A 23356-nucleotide genomic window follows, 5' to 3' on the forward strand; every position below is an offset into this window, starting at 1 on the left:
TGCATCCAAAGTAGAGGATAGCTTGCCCAAGATGTAATCCAAATCTTTGCAAAGCAGCTCTTTCTTGGGGGAAACCTCTGAATGGTGTAGGGCCTATGCTAGGTCCCATCATGATAAATGGAATGGTAGCATCAATGGGGAGCTTCAAATTTGATTGCCTAGTAAAAATTGGTGCCTTGCTATAATCGACAATAGTTTCCCTATATTGGATGGATTCCTGCCAAATTCCATATATTTGTTAGAGTTGATATAAACAGTTTGTAATAAAAATAAACTCTTCTAAACATCAGTGAGTATGGATTATGTGTTGTCTTACCTTTATCCATGTAGAGCACACACCTTGGTGTAGCAAAATACTCCCTATGGAACCTTCACAGATGGAAACTCAACAAGGATTTCTAGAAGATTCCTTTGGCATGAAAAACCCATTCAAAATATGTTTCTTGACAGATAAAAAGATTAGATTTCAAATTCAAAGACAAAGTTGTCATTTAAAACAATCACATTAAGAGCAAATGTTTACAATTCAATTTACCAAATTCACTCTGATTTAACTCAACAAATAACATCTAAGAAGCTAAGACCGACATATGATGGCCCTATAATTATGACGTGTCCATGGACCATCAAATAGTTTTTTAAAGAAAACATACCTTTCCTTCTTGTTAAGATAGATATTTTAGTCACTATGTTTCTTTAGAATCATAAGCAAATGTTGTTAATGCTAAAAGACACCCTTGTTGGTCATAAGCAAATGTTGTTAATGCTAAAAGACACCCTTTTTGATCAAAACCATATTCTATGATAGTTTTCTTCAATTCACTAATGCAAGATACTAGTGAGCAACATCTAGGCTTGTTTTGAATGACCATATTTCCACAAGTTAAAATGCAAGATGAGAAACATACAAGTAAACATAACAAAGATAATAATTTTATTGTAAAACTAATTGTTGACCAGTCACAACTTATCAACAACCGTGAGAATGTTATGTAAAATTCCCACTTCCAATGAGAATTCCTTCATTGCATAATATTACGAAGAAACTACTTTATTGAAGAAACTTGTAGTCAACAACTGACATAAAAGCTAGTGTTTCAATGTAATTTATTCCTCTAAATTTGGACTACTGAAAGTTATACAAGAAAAATATGGCTACTTACTTTACGAGGTGGATTGATCAGGTATGCATGTCGATCTAACACTATCTTCAAAGTGTAGGGACCTAGGAAGGTTGTAGGTAGTGAACCACTGCTAGGTAGAGGTGTCCTTGTTTCAGTTTCTTTGTGTAGGGATATTATCATATCAAGGGGATAATGAAGAAGCTAGGTTGTTGTTTCAACTGTTTCTTGAGTGTCCTCTGCAAACACTCCAACATGATCACCAGCCTCATACCCAAGGAAAAAAGATATATCAACTTAGAAATATTTCATCCATCCCCTTTGGTTTGTCTGAAGAATAGTGGAACCATGTAAGCATTTAGTTCACACAGTTTCTGATTTAACCTTTTGTAGAAATAAAAAGAATGGAGCATTATCAATTAACACAAAAGGCTCCATCTCATTTCAGAGACTTGTTTAGAGAATTTGCACAAGAAAACTATAAAAATAAATTCAAAACTCATATGGTTTCAGTGTAATTTGCCCGTCTTTTTAGAAAATTTGTCCAAAGATTATAAAAATTGACCAACATTCTACCCTTCGAGAGAAATCTTAATGTTTTTCTTGACAAAAATACTAAATATTTCATTCAAACCTCACATATCATAAAATCTTATGAAATTCAACATTCATGACACCAAAATTAGAGCTATGCTCACTTTAAGCCTGATCCAGCAATATCAAATTCAAGATGTGTGCAGGAGAGGTCTGATAGAGATGTGTGAAGTTATCTCTGTAAAGCAACAGTAGCATTGAACATAAAACAGAACCAAAAGTGTTAATCTCATGGAAGAGGATAATGCCACGTGTAACCAAGGTGGTGAGGCAGTTACTGTGAGTGTTTACTATGTTGTTAGCATCCCCTTGTTTGTTCCGCTAAACTGTTAGGTGCACATAAAAAATATCCAGTGAAATTTGAACCAGCGACCAATATAAGGAACTTATTTTCAAGAAAACCTCGTTGGGTTTATTCAGCGCAAACAATAAATGTCTCGTGAATTCACCCAATCATCATATGAAACGTGTAATTATTAAGTTTTTAAAAATTATAAAGTTTTTTTTAAATTTTATTTTTATTATAATAAATGTATTTTGAATTACATAAAAATTATTAACAATTAATCAAAAATTAAAAATTTCATTCATATAAAATATTTATTTTTTTTTAAATTAATTTAATATAAATTTTTATAAACCTATTTTATTTTAATAAAAAACAAAGTTTTTTGAAAAAAAAAACAATATAACCCTCTAGCTATAATAATTAGCATTTAACACCTCCTCTTTCTTCGTAACCGCCAAGATCAAGGTACAAATATTAGGTTCACTACACAATATATGTTTTTTTATGCTCCGTTTAGTCCTCAAGTTCTCGACTTGTTTCCCAATTAGTGGTCTTTCATATTCCTAACATGTAAGAGAGGTAACCTAGGCATAAACGAAGCATAATGTTGAAATAATAATGGAGTGAAAGGCTGCGGAGGAAAACATATATTTTATATAAAAATATGTTTTCAGTGGTCAACTTAAGAGATATATTAATGAAAACAAAAAAATTGAAGAGAAAACTAATTTATATTCTCATTATTTGAATAATAAGATTTCAAAATATGATATTAAAATGTTCATATTTTTATTTATAAAATGAAATATTAGTAATAAAATTGAGATATAATGAAATATGATAAATTGTTGAAAAAAAATTAAAGATTTATAAATTTAAATATTATCAATGTTAAAATAAAAACTATATTGTAAAGAAAATATGAAAAATTATATTTTTGGATGCTACTTTGCGCTATTGTTATGTGATTGAACAATGGTATGTCATATTAAACAATTAATAAAACAATTAATTATTATTAAACATAACCATGAAAACATTAAGTAAAATAATTGTTAATTAATAAAACATTGATAATATTCAACACAATGTTGCAGAGCCACTTTTTAGTCTGATAAGATCATCGACAAAAAAAATTTGTGTAAGGGTTTACGATTTAGAACATATTTTGATTCTTTCGTTGGTAGAATCCTTTAGTTTCAATGACAATTTTTGAAATCTCACGGGGAACTATTCATCTGTTGAATAATGGCCAAACAACTCAACTCAATTTGGATCAATTCTTAGGTAAATTCATTTCCTTTTCATGGACATTCGACATTAAGTATTATATTGTTTTTTCTTTTTGTCTTTTTTGGGAAAAATATTTTCATGGAAATTCGCTAATGGAGGGGAAGTGTCAAAGAAATCATAACCACACAGCCTGTATTAGACTTTTTTTATGAATTATTGTTCCTCCAGATTCTCGTTTTCCATCCATAAATTGATATCTTTTTGGCAGTGTGAACATGGGAATGAAGTTGGTGCCAGAAAATTCTATAGAAACAGTGACTTCATATCATGTAAACCCCTATTTTGACCCAAGAAAGAAACATTGCAAAAGGAATAATTATGAATTGATAGTACTTATATAAACCAATTCAGAATGTTGGTAATTTTCATTCAGATGTCATCATAAGGATCTTCATGCAATGAACCTTACAAAGAATTTTTAAAAAACCTGTCTAGAATGCCTCAGGACCTACAAACAAACATATTTGCAAATGGAGTTTAGGGTAGAGAACAAAAACCTCATTTGTGGTTTGATCCCACGACGAAGTTTCCTAACTATTCAATTCTTTGGAACCACAAATAAATCATGTAAGTTCTTTACTAACTGAAAAAAATATAGATATAGATGAGGAGAAATAAGAGAAATCATTCAGGAGGTCGCACAAAGTTGGTAAGAAAAGACGGAACACGACGGAACAAATGACCAAGATTCAGAGATTTATTTGAGAAGATTGTACCTAGCCCAACATAGAAAGCACATAGTCTCAAGAATCCCACAATTGGGAGGAAACTGCACATCACATTTAAACATTGCCCTAACTCAAGAGAATTCCTAACACAAGAGATTTTATTTTATTTTTAACTGAAACGAGTATTTTATTTATTAGAGGCCAAAGCCAAGCAAGAATTACAAGTCACTTTCATTGCTTTTCTCTGTTTTTCTTGTACTCCTAAGGAATGATTGCCATTTTCGGTGTCTCTGTATTTATGCTGATCATACTTTTTTCAAGATTGCATCCTGCATTTGCTAACCTGTCTGCTTCAGTGTTTAAATCTCTGAGGATATGGAAGAGCTGTGCTGTTGAGAATTCCTTCATTAATCTGATTACTCTTGCTAGCTGCTTGTTTAGTACTGGATCTTTGAGGCTTTTCTTGTTTATTAGAGACCTTATCAGCAGTTCTGAATCTCCAAAAACTATAATTTCATTTGCGTTTCCTTTTCTAGTCAGTTGACAAGCTTTTAATAGACCGAGTGCTTCTGCTTGATTGTTGGTTTTTAGCCCAAGTCCCCAACTGAATTCCTCTTTTCTGCCATTCTGAAAGTAAATGACCCCCCCTGCTCCTGACCTGCCTGGATTTCCTTTCGAAGCCCCATCGAAGAAAATTGTACATTTACCTTGTGACTTCCACCAATTCTGAAAATTGTCTGAGTTGTCTCTGTACTACCAGTTTTCCTTATGGATTGGGCGGATGATGGCATGTGTAATTGGCATGGGTGTATAGCCTTCAAGCCACGTCTTTTCTTCATTTCTGAGGTTGCTGTCTTTGACACTAGTTTGTCTCAGAGTTTCTAAGAGAAGATCCTTGGCCTGCCGTGCTACTGCTTCTGCATTTATGTCTTTTTGGTTGAAGACAGCTTCATTCTTGGAGAGCCACAGCTTCCAACAAACATATTTTGGTGCAGCAGTCCATAACTTGTGCCAAAGAGATTTTTCGCTGATGCTGTGAGGGTACCGAGTTTTCCAAGTCAGAAATAATTCTGTGATCTGACAGCGTGTTGGGGGACTCACATTCAGCCCTGTTAAGAAGCTGTTCCACACTTTCTGTGCATACTCACAGTCAATAAACAAATGGACTGCGGTTTCTGAAGCGTTCTTGCTGAGGGCACAACGATGCGGGCCTGCAATGTTTCTTTTGCACAAATTGTCTCCAGTCAAGATTTTATTGTGGAATAAGGTCCAACTGAAGAAGTTAACCTTGGGGATGCTGAAGTTTTCCCAAATCTGTTTCCAAACTGATGTCGGGTACTGTGACTCCTGTTTTCCTTGCATTTGAAAGTAGCCTTGTTTGACCGTATACTCTCTTGTTTTTCCCCATCCCCATTGATCTTCCTCTTCCTTATGCACGGGTGTAAAATATGTTATTGCCTCTAACCGAATTTTTGACTGTTCTTTTAAGTGGGTTGGGATGATTGGCAATGTCCAACGCTGCCAGTTGCCATTGAGGTCCCATTCTGGTATATCCTCAATTTTCCTTACTCCTTTAGAGATTAACCAGGCTCTCAACTCTGCTATTTCGTTGATGGTTGAGAGAGGGGAGTGATTCATAATTCGTTCTTTCCATAGAAGCGTATTTTTGCCATTCCCAGGGATTTTGTATAAATGGTTTCGGAAGAATTCGATCCCTCTGCAACATAGCCTCCAGGCCTGCGTTCCTCTTGGGGATTGCGCTGGAATGAAAGATGAGATTGGTTGCTTTTGTAAATATTTGAGGCTCAGCAACTGACTGATTGGGTGCGAAGGCTCTGTGATTAATTGCCACAGGAGTTTGCCTCCCAATGCCAGATTTGCATGTTGGGGATCGCAGATTTGAAGTCCGCCTTCAGCTTTTGGGCGCTTCACTGTCTCCCATTTGATGAGATGGAAGCGATCTCTGTTACCTTTCCCTCCGCTCCAGAGAAAATTTCGAATGATGCTGGAAATTTGGTCAGTGATTTGTTTTGGAGCTAGCAGCAGCGAGGCTTGATATGTGGGCAGGGCAGAGAGCACGGATCGGATGAGGGTGAGTTTGCCTCCGGTGGTGAGCCAAACTCCGCCCCACGCTGTTATCTTATTTTTGTATTTAGATATCACTTCTTCCCACAGTTGATTTCGATTGGAGCCCCTCGTCAATGGTAAGCCAAGATATTTGATTTTTTCCCACAGAGCATATCCTTTGAACCCCAGAACGTTGGCAATTCTGTCTGTAGCGTGTTGATCGATGTTCCAACTGTATATTGCACTTTTCCTTTCGCTGACTAATGCACCGGTGATGTTGCAGTACTGTTGAAGAATGGTTTTAAAAGCGCTTGCAATTCTCATGGATGCGCCCCCCAGCAGAATTGAATCATCAGCGAATAGCGCATGATTCACCGGGGCTATGCCTTGAACTATCCTTATCCCTGGAATGGTACCGGCTTGTTTCTCTTGAGTTAGCTTACGACTTAGAACGTCTGCCATCAAGATGTAGAGGAAGGGCGAAAGAGGGCAGCCCTGCCTCAATCCCCTGGTTGCTTGAAAAAATTCCGTTGGTCTGCCGTTCACCATTGGGGCGATCCAAACGTTTTCTGTACAAGCCTTGATGAGGTTTATGAAATCCTGTTTAAAGCCAAAAGCTGCTAGAACCCTGAACAAAAAGGAGCGATTAACACGATCAAAGGCATTGCACATATCCAATTTAATGATCATACCTTGTTCTTTCCGGGTTAGGCTGGAATGGAGAGCTTCTTGAATCTGGATGACATTATCCAGAATTTGTCTGCCTTTTACGAATCCTCCTTGTGCCTGAGAGATGAGCTTTGGGAGAAGAGGCTTGATTCTGTTGGCCAGCAGCTTGGCCACAATCTTATAAGATAAGTTGCAGAGAGAAATCGGCCTATATCTATCAAAGGTCCTTGGGTTTGTTTCCTTGGGAATTAAGGCTAGGAAGGTAGAGTTTATTCCTCCGCCTACTTTTGCCTTCCTCAGGATTCCTCTTACCATTCTGAAGAGGTCGTTTTTGATGATTTCCCAACAGATTCTGTAGAAGTGAGCTGAGAACCCATCGGGTCCTGGAGCTTTATCCGGTTCCATGGACCAAACTACATTGGTTATCTCCTCTTCCGTGACTGGGCTCAACAGAGAATCGTTGTCCTCCTCATTAAGTAGGTTTGGGATGGTTGAGAGGAACTCCTCTGCGTCCTCCTCATTTCCATTTCTTTCCGCACTTAAAAGATTCTGAAAATGAGTGACCGCTGCTTCTTTGATTTGTGAAAATCCATTATACACCTGTCCGGCTGTGCTAGTTATCTCTGCTATGTGATTACGGGAAACTCGTGCCCTGCACTGTCTATGAAAGTATTTGGTGTTCCTGTCTCCAGATTTGAGCCACAAACTTCTGGACTTTAGGCGCCAGTATTCTTCTTCAGTTCTGAAACAACAATATGCGTTCCTTTGGGCAGCTTTTTCTATGTCTAAATCTGTGGGAGAGGGATCTTTCTCCTCCATTTCGAATTGGACTCTTTCCAGCTGAAGAACTGTTTCCTTCCTTTGGCTAGTTGGGGTTTGCAAAGATTTTTTTATCCAATCTTTCAGAGCTTTTTTGGTTTTTTTTATTTTTTGTTCCCACACATAACTAGGGGATCCGTAAACAGCTATTCTCCAGGCCATTTGAACAATTTCATAGAATCCGTCTTTGCCTGCCCAGAGAGGGCTGAAGTGGAAAGGAAGAGGGCCAAGATCCTCTTCTTTTTTAATACAAAGTAGAACTGGCTTGTGATCCGATGTAAGCTTGGGGAGGATCTTGGAGAAAACCATTCTGTTGTCCTGCATTAATGTACTGCTGATGAGAAACCTGTCCAGCCTAGCTGAGATTTGATTTTCTCCTGATCTATTGTTGGACCAGGTGTATTTGCCTTTTATAGGATTGAAGTCAACTAAGTCCCACTGTAAAATCAGATTACCCACAGTGTTGACGAAGGGGTCTCTAGAATAAATCCCTCCTCTTTTTTCTTTGGGGTCTAGAATGATATTCAGATCCCCTCCAATGACTATGTTTGTATGGTTGATCTGTTCTATATAGTCCATTAGTGTCCCCCAACATTCTCTCTTTTCTTCATAATGGATAGGAACATACAAATTAAAAAGAGCCAAGGAGAGATTACTTACGGTGTGTCGCAGATCTGTGTGGATCCAATGTTGGGTCTCTGTGGATCGTTCCAAAGTAAATGAGCTTTTTGACCAGAACGTGCCTATTCCACCGGCCGAACCCCTTGCACTGACAGTCTTTCCTGAGTCATATTTCCATTTCAACATGCTAGTGTTTAGAAGGGCTTCCCCTTCTATCTTAGTCTCCTGGAGCATTAGGATGTCTGCGGTTTCCATTTTCAGTAAATCCTTGATAGCCTCTGCCTTATTGGGATTACCTAGCCCCCTACAGTTCCAGGAGATCAACTGCATCATTTACCACTTGATGAGGGGGGGCCTCCTGGCTTGGACGCCCTTGGTCTTGTATTTCTCCCGATGGTCATTTCTATGGTGGCTTGACTGCCTAGGGTTTTCTGTCTTTCTGATTCTTCTTCTCTGGTTTCCCTGTTTGTTCTTCTACCCACTTTTTTTAGTGGCCTTTCGAGTATCTCGTCAGATGAACCCGCATATTCTTGGTTCTTCTTTTTTTGTTTTATTATGTCTGCATAAGAAGGAGAAGGAGTGTTGCTGGGATTCGGATTTGGAGTATTACCTGGTTCTTGTGTATCTTCGTTGATCTTCTGCGGTGGATCTTCTGGTTCAGCCTCTGGCAGATCTTCCAGAGGAGTGAGGGATTCGAAGGGGTTTTTGTCTCCAGCACTGCTTTCAGCTTCTCTACTTCCTTGTTTTGATTATTTGTGTCTTCAAGCCCTGATTTGTTCGCTGTCTCTTTTGTTTTGTTTTTATTGTTTTGCCTGCTGCTCGCTGTTCTCTTTGCTTGCTTCCATTGGTCACCTTTTTCTTTTTCTGCTGTTTCCTCTATTTTTTTTTTGCAGTACCTTGCAAAATGCCCGTATTCGTGACAGTGCCAGCATTTAAAAGGCAACTGTTCATAGTCTAGTTCCTGAATGTGCGACCAGTCGGCCACTGTTAGTTTGATGGCTTCGGGGAGCCCGACCTCTAGATCGACTTCCACGCAGATGCGTGTGCAAGAAAACTGATCCTTTCTCGGAGCCTGATCTATATATCTGCCTAGGGCATTGCCGATGGATTTCAGCGAGCTCTGACTCCAGCAATGGAGAGGGAGATGTGGAAGGCGCACCCAAACTGGAACCGCTGTGGGAACGTCTTGAGCAGGATCAAAATCCGGATGCCATTTATTCAAGTATAACCCTCGTGGCCCCATAAAATAGGGTCCATTTCTGAAGATCAAACTTCGATCTTCTTCGCTATCAAACACGAATACAAAAAACCCTTTGCCTACAAAATGACTTTTTATACCTTCCTTGACCAGCGGGATCCAATTTCGATTGACCCATTCATCTACTGCCTTCGGGGATGGCCATAGCCCTGTGAACTGGCCTATTAGACCCCTTTCAGCTAGATTTAACGATGTTTTGCATGCTTCTTCTGCCGGTAGAGACACCGAGGGGATGCTGTCTAGCTTTTTCACAAACTTTTGTTGCGAGAGTGGGATCGGTCGCTTTTCTGATGCAGCAACCAGGGCTCGGAAAGCATCTAAGTCTGAAGCCATGGGCTCGCCCTCTTTCGCCATTCGGAGAAAGCTGAGATCAGGGCGAGAGCCCTATGCATCTAATCTGGTCAATCCCGACAATCCGATTCAGAACTGTTCCTGGTCCGCTATTCCGATCTGTCCAGCAAACGGATTGGCCACGCCCAGTTCAGCAGGGGCTTTCAGAGTCGTCACGGAGCGCGCACTTAATTTAACACAAGAGATTTTGACTCACGAAAATCTTGGAATTTTTTTTTGTGGGTGACCTCTTTTTTCTTTTTGGTGTCTTGCGTGAATTTGGAAACATTGTTTTTGGTGACTTTTGTGTATTCTTTTAATTCTTTCATTTACCAAGTTCCCAGTGAGAATTTTCCCCAGCCCCAGTTCTACACTTAATCCCTAGCCTCTCCCAGTCATTTTTCGAGCCAAACTTGCTCACTTCGATTTTAAGGAATCCATTTTCTAAAACTTACACCAATTTTAGTAGTTAAGAAACGTATTGTGCATCAAGATGCTTTGAATCTGAGAAGACTTTAAGAAACGTATTGTGCATCAAGATGCTTTGAATCTGAGAAGACTTTATCATAGTAATAAGATTAGTTGTGATGGTTGGAAAATCTATATCTGACATTTCCTTAGTTCTAACTTAATAAAATTCCAATTATTTTGCAAAAAAATGGATAAAACGCAATGACATTATCAACAGAGTTAAGTGCATTAACACTTTAAATGCACAAAACTTTTTTCAAATCCACGAAGAGATATATGTGTCGAAAACAATCAACAAAACTAACACATTATAAACAAACAAAAGCCATAGTTATTCGAACCGTCAAAATCATAAATTAACAAAAACCAGAAACTATCTATTTTGAATTAGTACTATCAATAATTATTATGTGATTTCACATAGCTTCTTAGAATATTCTAAAAAATATTTATGTTTTTTTGCATTTTTAATTAAATTGATTAATTAAAAGAAAATCTCATATGACATGTGTCATATTCTTATGGTTTTTTGGGCATGTGGTATTGGTAAGCCATAGTATTTCTCAATGGTATTGTAACAAAGTCTATTTACATACTATGAATATTCATAATCTATTTTTTTTTTTTAACTTTTGCAATGTGAAATGTATCATGATATTAGTGTTTTGATATCCATGGAAAAAACTTTACAAAAACCAACTGGTTTATAACTCATAGGTCTATGAATTGATATTAGAAAAGAATATGATATTATACTAAGACATGGAATTAGATCAAAACCTTAAAAGCCAACCTCTAGTAATGGAAGAAAATCCCAACTTCTAGTAATAGATGAAAGACCATAATGTAAATTAAACCCTTTTGATAACTACTACAAACTCAAACTCTTTAAACAATCATCAACTGTCAATAATATTTAAAGAATCTTGGTAGTTTCTCTATTAAAGAATGTTCTCTTGCAAAGATCACGATTATCCAATATCTTTGGCAATTTGCCTCAAACTCAAACAAACAATAACACATATTCAATGCCTCTTAATCACTGTAGCTTTAAATTGATCTTCGTAGTTAGTCACATCACTTGCATTGTAAATTGATCCTTAACCAATAAAACAATGTATGAAGGTTTAAAATTGATCTTGGTAGTTAGTCATCTCAATTGCAATGTAATTGGTCATTAACGAATACACCAATGTATACATTTATTAAATGACCCAACTCTTTAGACAACTTTTTACTTTAGAAAATATCTCAGTGCTCGCAAATAAGAAAATTGTGGAGCAGCAGAAGATCACATGGATAGATTTCCAAGACATGGATATGTAACTTTCCCTCTAATGCCACATGTTCCATGGAGAGAGAGATTTTCAGGACATGGATATTTATCTTTCCCTCTAATGCCACATGTTCTAGATTGAAAGGCAAACAAAAGTTTACATGTGAAAATCATAATCATATTATTAAAACTAATCAAACATTGCCCTAAATGTATTCAAAATTATCAAAAAATGAAGTAGAAGAAAAAAGGGAGTACATACGTGAAGCAAACTTTCCTCTTTAAGTTTTGGGTTTGTAACCTAAATTGACAAGAATACTAAAGGTTCATATCTAGATCCATTAATTCACAACTTTATCTCAGGCATCTCAATTCCTTTCCATTGGAAAAATAAAACTCATGTCTTAACCCCTTAGCTTTGGAAAGGAAGAAAGGAAATCACACTTTGAAAAATACAACTCAAATATTTTATTGCATGTTCCTTCCACTTTTATTAAGTTTTTAAGTCTAAGAATTCTCAATGGGTTACAATCTCTAATACAATGGATCACCATTTTCACTCAACAAATACATTGAATCTTTTGAATTTTAACTACATGTCATTATCAAATTAATAGAGTCAGAAATTAAGATATACACTGTATGAAACAAATTTGTGCTTCCAAACTTTTCAAATTAACATATTAGGTACCCTTTTTTCAAAAAAGTCCCCAACATATCTTGAAATTGTCAATTTGAATCTCCTCTCTTTTCCGTTCCTTTTGATAACATATTTTCATAGATCTTTGCAGTAATATTAGCACCAAACTTGAATTGCACTCGTAAATTTTAATCTCTTTTAGTGCCTTTTGGCAACCCATTTTGATGTTGAGAGTAAATTTGCACTTGTAAATTTGGATCTCCTTCCCTCTCCTTCTGGAAAACTATTTCAATATACCTTTGAAGTAATATTAACATTAATGTTTGTGTCTTTAGTGAAAATTACTCTGTTTATTCTATCATTTCCACAAATGACAGGCTCTTATTATTTCCACAAATGAACAAATTTTAAGAAATGGATATGAAGATAGTTTGCGAAGTAGTAGCATTCCATTTGTTTTTGTCTTCCATCAATATATGATAACCATTTTTTGTATGTCTTCATGGTGACATATGTCTTCCATTTGTTTTTTCCTTTCATCAATCAAGAAATAAACTTGTTCTTACATAGTTGGAAGCTTCTCTACAAGAGACTTTGGGTCTAGTTCCAAGGTAATTGCAAGTTTATCCTCTACCTGGTTAAAACAACATGTCATATTTTTGGGAATGGGACCAAGTTTTTCCATACGCTTTTTCATATAACTTCAAACAAGTTTTGTGATCATATGTGGCAAAAGAGCATTTCAAAGTGGGACAGGGGTGTCTGCTCTTTTAGTGAACAAAGTTATCACAAGACCCAAAAAGGGTTCAAGACCTTACATTTAATATATCAATTTAATATTAAATTAAATTTAATATATTAATTTAATATTAAATTTAAACATGACGCATATCATATTTAATAAGCCACCTTATTATTATCATCAATCTTCAACTTTATAACAAACATTTCCATCACAGATAGCCCCTGCAGGTTTGCAATTCTCATTAATTGCAACATTTGTGTCTTATCCCTTGTCCTAATTCAGATCCCATTGATCCTTCGAATCACAAGGCACATGAAGATTGTAGTCATAATATTTGAAATAATAGGACCATGCAATGCCACGTTAGTTGCAACCATCACATATAAATGCACTTCTCTGTGTCAATACAAGGGCGTGTTCATGTTGGTTGTACCTCATCTCTTTCGGTGATTTTTCAGCGAACCCTTTTGCTTCATTTTCCATTTTCTTCTTCAACCCTTCAAGATAAGAATCAATGAAGGGATAAGCCTTGCCTCCAAAGATGGACACTGTGCTTCTGGCATTATTTGTCACATTTTTTCCATCTAGACCTACCACAACCAAGGATGGGATGCCTCTAACACAGAAAGCCGCAAGAGATCCTTCTTAGTTTTATCTCCAAATGGAAGAGCCAACCATGGCATGATTTTGTAGTAATATTGAAAAGCCTCTTGATGAAAAAAATCTCAAACACTTTTCATATTTCTTTTAGTTCATTGTATATCTTTACAAGCTCTGAAGTGAAATATCGGCAAGGGGGGGAGCAATGAGCAGATAAATACATAGCAATTTTCTTCCCCGCAAGTTCAGCTACCGGGACCTATTACAAGAATCAAAGCATTTAAATGATCAACATCACCCATAAGAGTACTAAGTTGCACCTCACTCTATCCACTTGTCAACGTTATCATGATTCACAAGCCCAAACTAAGACGAGGGAGGCCAATCAGGCACTCTACCTGGCCTTTTGTGTATATGAACCTCGTTCGTTAACAAGTAGAACTTATTTCAAACGAAAATGTCAAGTAGCAATATTTGAATTTGTTAATAGGCGTGGAAAATCTTCTTAGCATACTGAAATTATTAAAGTTGAGTTTTGGACATATCAATAATGGTCATAGTCTTCCTAAAGAACATTGGTATATAAACACCCACATGGAATTTTGAGAGATCCTCATTATCTCATGGCTCTGGTCCATAAAGTTAGTTGTTTCAATTTGGAAATGGTTTTGATATTTTAATACAAAGTTCCAATATATAATTGGTAATTTATATGATTTAATATGGATGTCTTATTTCTAAATGTTGAAAATTTCAACATTCTGTTGTACTATTCCATGACCACAATGATTAATTAACATGTAGGTACAAAGTTGACATGTAAAAATATTAGCACTCTACTTCTTGCCATTAAACCAATGGATTAACAAAAAAACTCTAATGTTGTTAGCCTTGTAATGACTACACCAGCTACAACATTTATAAACAAGGCTGAGTTACTCCCACTATCCAGTGTTGTGCATCGGCGGACTTGGTTCAAACTTGAATACATAATGGACATGACATGGCTAGGGTGAAAAGTTTTTAATAGGTGCAATGTAGATCAATTTTCATCAACAGGTCTTCAGTCATAGGTGTACCTCATCCGGGGATGGTCAAGCCAAAAAGGGACTACAAAGGTATGTCAAACTAGTTGTGAGATGGTGCACTACGAATAAGCAAATTGATATTTTTTTCCAATATTGAGCCCTGCATATATTGGGATTACCTTATGGGAATGAAACTCCACAAAAACCAAATGGTTTATAACTTATAGGTCTATGGATTGGTATCTAGAAAAACATTCGATATTATACTAAGACTTGGAATTAGATCAAAACCTTAAAAGCTCGCTTCTAGTAACATAAGAAAAGGCCAATTTCTAGTAATAGAAAAAAATACCATAATGTGATACTATCTCCAACAAGGTTAAGAAGTTGCCCAAATTTTGATGATCAACCAACTCAAGGTACATAATCTGCTCCTAGAAATAAATATTTTACGTAACAAGTGGCAATTTATTGAACCAAATCACTTAAAAGATAAGAATCAATAAGGATGGAGTTTGTTGGGACCCAAGTCACTAGATGCAGGGTGTGAATCTGGTATGTGGTGTAGTGGGCCCCTAAATTTATGGTGTTGTTTGCAGCATACATGTTTTTTTTATATGAAGAGTATTTTGTTCTTTTAAAGTCACAATATATTCTTATTTTTGAAATTGAGAGTGATCCACAGTCTGTGCATCCCTTGACGTGTCCTCTTTGGCCTTCAACTCATCAAGTCTCTCTACAGTGAATTGATAAGCCTCAACACCATATTCTTCAATGATCTCCATACCTTCTGTGGTTATAACTCTTCCCTCTTAGTCCAGAACAACAAGGTAAGGAATGCCATCGACCTGAAAGTCTTGATCAATTTGTTTCCTTGTATTTTCATCTGAGAATGGCAAGGCAAGCCATGTCATGGTGTGTTGGTATTCCTTAAAATACCACCAAGTTTTGGAGTGAAAATTCAACCAGGGGGGGGGGGGGGGGGGGGGGATGCAACGAGAAGAAAAATACATAGCAATTTTCTCTCCCACAAGCTCAACTACCAAGACCTGTTACATCCTTCATGAAAAAAGGGTCAATCATTTTAAAATCAACAAAAATTGGGAACATCCTCCCTTGGAAAAGAGGAAGTGATCATGATTTTAATGTTTTTCTTTTTTAGCCTTATGTTTTGTTTGTTGCTAATACAAAGCTTGGGAGAAAATCATGTTTAGGTGCATGATAGAAACTAAAAGAGCTTTTAGGTGCATCATAGAAATTAAAAGAGCCTTAGAATTATGAAATTTTCCTTTCTATGAGAACCATTAATCTTTTCCAAACAAATATTTATAGAAATTGGGGAGGGAGTAGCCACTATTGGTATGCCACTATTGTTGACCAGTGATAGGTATAACTGGGACATAAATAATTATGATGTCATCTAGCAAAGCCTTGTTATTGCATTGTGGACACTACACGTTTCCAGAAATAGAAAATTATAATCACTAAGATTTGGTTGCAACAAAAACAATAGAAACCTAACTTTTTCAAAAACTTTATAGTCTTACCAGTTCATTTAGTTACATATTTGTCCTATTGTGGGTGCAAATTTTTCTCTGCGTTGGCTTCTTTCTATATTTGTTGTACTCTTTCTCCTTTCAAGGAACTCACTATAAAGCTTTCACATTCAATTCAACATTCTCCAAGATAGTGAAAACCAAATAATTTTATGAGTGACAAGTGCTAAGCTAGATACTTATTTGTTACAATCTAAATGGAAACTAGATTTGGGAAATGGACATTTCAATACTATCTAGTAAATTTACTTGGATTCTTTCCTCGATTCAAATGACCCACTCATAATTCTTTGATAGAACACTATTTCATGGTTGGAGTAGGACTTTAACCTTAGATGATGGACATTAAAAATCTATAGTGACAAGCAGTGACCTATTATCATAACAATTGGTTTACTTTTTATTTTTCCCACAAAAGTTTGTCAAAATGGATATAAATAAGAATCTTTTAGAGGCCATTCAACTCAATATGTGGTGCAATTGCTAGTTAAGAAAAATACCATATGAAAAAGTGTCACAAGAAATGAATTATGGTTTTCTGTATATTTAGTATTGATAAACCATATTATTGTAACAAAGTCTATTGACAGTTTAAGAATCTCCATAAATAAATAAAATATAATTATAATATAATTTATTTAATATATTTTAAATTTTAAAAACATGAAATATATTATAAAATAAGTATTTTGATACTTATTATAAATTAATATCTATCTACATTTACTAACCATTTAATTTATATACCTTTATTAATTATAAATTAAAATCTCAATTTTATTTTAAATACATACTATCTGTAATATAAGCCAGCAATAAAGTTAACTTCCACTTTCGTATGACAAATCGAAGAGATGTAATAAAACATTTTTTTGAAAACGACAAGGTATTATCATAAGGCAATCTAACATATTCGTAAAAGAGCGAGATTTAGCAACTGTAAAAATATAATATTAAATTCTATCGTCTATTAGATAACGATTTTTAAGTCGATGAGTCATGGATGATTTAAAAAAGAAAATTATTATGATTTGAATGTGTATATACTTTTTGGTTTTCATCTGTTATATTTTATTTTGTGTTTATGTATATTTTTTAATTATTTTTTTTTTCCGAAGGTGGTAAAACCTATCAACTCAGGTGTCAAACCAACAGTGAGGACCACCTTCTATCAACTCAGGTGTCAAACCAACAGTGAGGACAGCCATCTCTCGCTGCTATCCGCGAATGCTGGGTTTGACTCATCACTGTTAAATAGGAAAACCACGCCACCTGATAAAAATTAAAAATAATATTAAAATTAAATTAAATATATGGTAAATTTCAATATTGTTACACAGATTTTTAATTTTTTAAATTAAAATTTTATAAAAATAAAATATAAATATTTATGAAAAACATTTATTTATTAAATAAATTTCAATATAACTTATTGTTACATAGATTTTTAATTTTTTAATTTTAATTTTATAAAAAATAAAATATAAATATTTATGAAAAAAATTATTTATTAAATAAATTTCAATATGAAAAATGAGTTAAAATATAGAAAAGAATAAGAAAAATTGATTTTTAATAAAATTTTTCTTATTAACTATAAACATAGTTTTACATCTATTTTTAATTTTATATATAAAAAGTTTTTGAAACAAAATATATATAAATATAAATATATAATTTTATTAATAGATGATAAATTTACATCATACAAAAATAAAAAAAATATATAAAAATATACGAAATACAAATATATGGAAATAAATCCATATTCTATTTAGGACTTTACAATATTGTAATTGACATGAAAATTGTTCATCCAATAACATTCTTGAAAATTGTGCATCCAATGGAAATTGAATGCATGGTTTGAAATATAGTATTAAAACAACACAATACTAGCATATCATAATCACAATACTATAGTAGGATACAAATATATGGAAATAAATCCATATCCTATTTAGGACCTTACAATATTGTAATTTACATGAAAATTGTTCATCCAATCAACATTCTTGAAAATTGTGTATCCAATGGAAATTGAATGCATGGTTTGAAATATAGTATTAAAACAACGCAATACTAGCATATCATAATCACAATACTATAGCGGGATACAAATATATGGAAATAAATCCATATCCTATTTAGGACCTTACAATATTGTAATTTACATGAAAATTGTTCATCCAATCAACTTTCTTGAAAATTGTGCATCCAATGGAAATTGAATGCATGGTTTGAAATATAGTATTAAAACAACATAATAATAGCATATCATAATCACAATACTATAGCAGGATACAAATATATGGAAAAAAATCCATATCCTATTTAGGACCTTACAATATTGTAATTTACATGAAAATTGTTCATCCAATCAACTTTCTTGAAAATTGTGCATCCAGTAGAAATTGAATGCATGGTTTGAAATATAGTATTAAAACAGTGCAATACTAGCATATCATAATCACATAGTATTAAAACAGTGCAATACTAGCATATCATAATCACAATACTATAGCAGGATACAAATGGAGATAAATCCATATCCTATTTAGGACCTTACAATAATATAATTTACATGAAAATTGTTCATCCAATCAACTTTCTTGAAAATTGTGCATCCAATGGAAATTGAATGCATGGTTTGAAATATAGTATTAAAACAACACAATACTAGCATATCATAATCACAATACTATAGCAAGATGCAAATATATGGAAATAAATCCATATCCTATTTAGGACCTTACAATATTGTAATTACATGAAAATGGTTCATCTAATAAACTTTCTTGAAAACTGTGCATCTAATGGAAATTGAATGCATGGTTTGAAATATAGTATTAAAACAGCACAATACTATGATACAAATATATGGAAATAAATCCATATCCTATTTAGTACCTCAAAATATTGTAATTTCCATGAAAATTTTTCATCCAATCAACTTTTTTGAAAATTGTGCATCCAATGGAAATTGAATGCATGGTTTGAATTATTGTATTAAAACAGCACAATATTATGATACAAATATATGGAAATAAATCCATATCCTATTTAAGACCTTACAATATTGTAATTTACATGAAAATTGTTCATCCAATCAACTTTCTTGAAAATTGTGCATCCAATGGAAATTGAATGCATGGTTTGAAATATAGTATTAAAACAGCACAATACTAGCATATCATAATCACAATACTCTAGCAGGATATAAATATATGGAAATAAATCCATATCCTATTTAGGACCTTACAATATTCTAATTTACATGAAAATTGTTCATCCAATCAACTTTCTTGAAAATTGTGCATCCAATGGAAATTGAATGCATGGTTTAAAATATAGTATTAAAACAGCACAATACTAGCATATCATAATCACAATACTATAGCACGATACAAATATATGGAAATAAATCCATATGCTATTTAGGATATTACAATATTGTAATTTACATGAAAATTGTTCATCCAATCAACTTTATTGAAAATTGTGTATCCCATGGAAATTGAATGCATGGTTTGAAATATAATATTAAAACAGCACAATACTCCAATATCCTAATAGAAGTACTGCGAGCTAGTAACCAGCCGTGGAGATTTCCTCTTCCTGGTTTTGGTGCGCAGAATAGTTTATTGATTTCTGATATGAAATCATCAACGTTGGCAATTGATGAACCTTTGACGACTCTGCCTTCGTCCGATGTGACTGCTCTGGTAGCTGCGTATCTCATCGCCATTGCACTCTTTTTCATTGTGATTCCACGCTTCTCCTTCGTGAGAAGTTTCACAGTCCTCTCCACATTCGTCCTCAACAGTTCTGCGTCGACACCCTGCAAATCTCCACGCTCATGCCCACCACCTCCTCCAACAGCTTGGAGTTATAAAACTGATCTGCTGCCATGGGCCACCCGATAATGGCCACCCCCTGGCTTATGCTGTCCATAATCGAGTTCCACCCGCAATGGCTAAGGAACCCGCCGATGGATGGGTGGGAGAGAATCAGCAGCTGCGGTGCCCATTCTCTGATGAGCAATCCCTGCTTTTTCTCACTCATTCGCTTCTCAAATCCCTTGGGCAGGAAATCGGATGAAGCGCCGTTCGCCAATTGATCGGACGGTGGTCTCACGGCCCAGATGAACGGGTGTCCGCTTGCTTCAAATCCCAGCGCCAATTCTCGCGTATGGGAACACGAGATTCTCGCAAGTGTGCCGAATGAGATATAAAGAACCGACGATGGAGGATGAGAATCCAGCCACGTCAGCAGAAAATCTCCCTCAGCTCGCTCTTGTGCCTTGCCCCCGGTGGCCACTTGAGCAGAATAGCCCATTGTAGTTCGAAGCCCCGACGATAACACCCTCTGGAACCAGAGGACCCACCGACCACACTCGACCGCAACCAGTCGTTTTCATATGTTCAAGAAACTCCGGTTCCAGGTCGTCGAAGGTGTTGAGCAGCGTGCCCCAACTCTGGAGATTCTTGGGTATCTGCCGCTTCAAAAACTGATACCACGGGTCGGTCTCATTGGTCATCATGAGGCTGAGAGGGAGCTGAGATTTATGAAACCAGACGTCCGGAAAATCAGGAGCGAGGCAAAATACATCGGAATCGGTCTGCTTGTGGGGAAGATGCAACCACAGAGAATAATACAGAGACGTAGAAAATGCCCCGGTGGTGCTGAACGTCACCCTCGGTATGCCGACTCTGTTGGCGACGTCGAGACTCCAACCGAAGAATATATCGGTGACAATGCACGTCGGGCGTGCGACCGGCTCATCTGAGAGGCGTCGCAGCAACTGCTCAAAGGGGTGTTGAAGCATCTCGCAACCGCGTACGAGAAAAAGAGAGAAATTATAGGGAAGAGAGTCAGTGTTCTCCACATCGGGCGACGGGGGGCAGGCCGTCGATGCCCTTCGGAAACTGCAGTTCCTCCAGGCGGATGTCCATGCTTCCATCGCCTCTGCACGCGGCATCCACCATGGACTGCAATTCCATAACATTTTTAGGAGTATTGACGATTGTTACGATAAATTGCCCTCGCTTTGCAAGAAGCTTGGCGAGATCAAAGAAGGGGATGATGTGACCCTGGGCCATCAGAGGAAACATCACCACATGAGGCCTGCTGTTACATATAATCCTATGCGGCGTTGCCATTGTGATACCTAGCTCGCAACCAACTATTTGCTGGTAGAGCCTAAAAATCACACCAGTTACTGATAAAGCTTAAGAATCACACAAGTTACTGCTAAAGGATCAAAGGCTTAAGCTGTAAGTCTGGGAAATATACAGTATTGGGTAGGAATGTATTTTTAATAGGCAACGAAATTCGTTGGCAGATTTTAGGCGATACGACACGACTACATTACAGACTCTTCGTCCCTCTTGCGTTCGGCAGTGAATTCTTTCATTTTCAGTTTGCGTGAAGCTCAAGCGTGGCAGGTTCCTGGCCATATAGACGACCATAAAGACAAAAGACACTTCCGTACCCTCGCTCAGTGGATGGTGAGTTTCCTAAATTTTGTATTAAAATGAAAGGGAAGAAAATAAATCACGAAGAAAGTATTCATAGGGAATGACGTCCAAGTGAAGCTCGATCGGGCAAGCAGGCCTGGAATTTGACGTCCCACCGGACGTATTTTTTATTTAAGAACTTATTTAAATTCCAAATTTAAAGTTAAAGGGTAAAAATCTCTAATACATTCAGCCCAAGTAAAGATAGTCTACATTACAATATTATGAATATTATAATATCTCATTCAACTATACTTACAAATTAATTTTATGTCAATAGTCTACATTAGAATATTATGAATATTATAATATTTCATTCAACTATACTTACAAATTATGGTACATTACATTAACTTTATGTCAATAGATTGTTGACAATTTTAACTCTGTATTTATGCTCCTATTTATTAGGATACCAAATTTTTTTAAAAGGAAGATGGTTGGTATAGGTTTATAATTAGTGTTATTTTTCTTTTTTTGTTATCGGATTCTTATTCTGAACTTTTGAGGTTCATGAGCTTGTTTAGTTATCATCAACAAATATTGGGTTTCCATTAGATTTGGAATGTGCACGGAAATAGTAAGTTCAAAGTTCCATCCTTCTATGCATCCTTGCCTCATTGCATAGGAATGGGCTTCTGAAGAAAGCTTATGAGCTCTTGGTGCTTGGGATGTTAAAATGGGACTTCTAATTTTCTCCTCAACAGGGAAGTGATTAAGAATTCACCAATCCCATGTGTGTTCGATGAGTATTTTCCCTATTGTGTTCGATGAGTATTTCCCCTAACTATTATATTTCTATTCTGCATAATTCTTTGGAATGTTTGACCTCCCTTTTATTCACTAGACTATTAATGTGTATTTCCCTAGATTGAATGTTTGATTTATCTCATTATTGTTTCTCACTCTCTATTTACATAAAGTAATGAAAGCATTTTAGGGATAACTATAAAGAGATCTACTCTTGGAAAGTCTCAACCATTATTTTGGATATAACATGAATACGCAGTTAGATACATGTTTGATTATCGTTAGATATATTTTTGATTATCGTTTCACAGTTCCGCATAAATGATTCATTGTTCTTTCACTTGGAGAGAAAATTTTGGGCATAACTATCTATGTTGACTGGTTAAAGAAAGGAATTAGCTTTTATTCTAGATTTGTAAAGCTTTAGGTTGATATGATTCATTGTTCTTTTCACGTTGGACTGGAGAGAAAATTTTGGGCATAACACTCGTTAAAGGTCAAAGGTATTAGCTTTTATTTTGGACTTGTAAAGCTTTAGATTGATGATAGTTTAGAATTGAAATAAACATTTCGCAATTGATAATTATGTAGTCATTGGGTTAAGTTCCAACGATTTTCCAAGAAGGCTTTTCTTACCTCAAAATTCCAGGCTTTCCTTATCCTAAAACTCGAATAGACTTATATTGGAGTTTCAAAGCAATAGAAATTGATAACTCATTTGTATCCATTTATTTAATTTCTCCAATGTGTGTGCATGGGGAGTATCCAATGCACTCAACATTTGTGAAAACGAGGTATTTCTCTTAACTAAGCAGAGGTTGTAGTTTTTTGTTAGTAGAGGTTGTAGTTTTTAGTTGGCATCCTGCACTCTATGAAACAGTGTGGAAAGTGGTTGTCTAATTAGGGAGGTTGACATTTCTAAATTGAAAGTGGTTGTCTAGTTACGGAGGTTGATATTTCTAAATTTACTTAGAACGTAAAATGAATGGGCAAAAAGGATTTGAAATTCCAGGGCTAGGTGTGGATGGAAATTCCCGTCAAA

General features: G+C 35.5%; 1 protein-coding gene and 1 pseudogene across 1 annotated transcript; both read right to left on the reverse strand.

Annotated features, from left to right (window-relative positions):
* Positions 1-4718: 4718 nt before the first annotated feature.
* On the reverse strand, positions 4719-9732 carry LOC149190905 (uncharacterized). The gene is made up of 3 exons (XM_089410616.1): positions 8752-9732; positions 8181-8366; positions 4719-7958 (listed from the first exon to the last, which is right to left on the reverse strand). Exons 1-3 carry the CDS (start codon positions 9730-9732, stop codon positions 4719-4721), a joined length of 4407 nt encoding a protein of 1468 aa, XP_089266742.1.
* Positions 9733-19520: 9788 nt separating this feature from the next.
* On the reverse strand, positions 19521-21207 carry LOC149190906 (UDP-glycosyltransferase 92A1-like; annotated as a pseudogene).
* Between the last annotated feature and the right edge of the window lie 2149 nt (positions 21208-23356).

This window comes from Pinus tabuliformis, chromosome 3_1 (genome assembly GCF_031772625.1).
Source record: "Pinus tabuliformis cultivar Carrire ecotype Pingquan chromosome 3_1, CPIR1, whole genome shotgun sequence".
In the NCBI taxonomy this organism is placed as follows: domain Eukaryota; kingdom Viridiplantae; phylum Streptophyta; class Pinopsida; order Pinales; family Pinaceae; genus Pinus; species Pinus tabuliformis.

Excerpts from the sequence above, each read along its gene's own strand:
- LOC149190905 (XM_089410616.1), bottom strand. The coding sequence starts at position 9,732 with ATGGCTTCAGACTTAGATGCTTTCCGAGCCCTGGTTGCTGCATCAGAA. Across the intron at positions 8,367-8,751 it reads CGAAGATACACAAGAACCAG|GAGACTAAGATAGAAGGGGA; the intron begins GTAATACTCCAA and ends CTAATGCTCCAG. Across the intron at positions 7,959-8,180 it reads ACACAGATCTGCGACACACC|TGGGACTTAGTTGACTTCAA; the intron begins GTAAGTAATCTC and ends CTGATTTTACAG.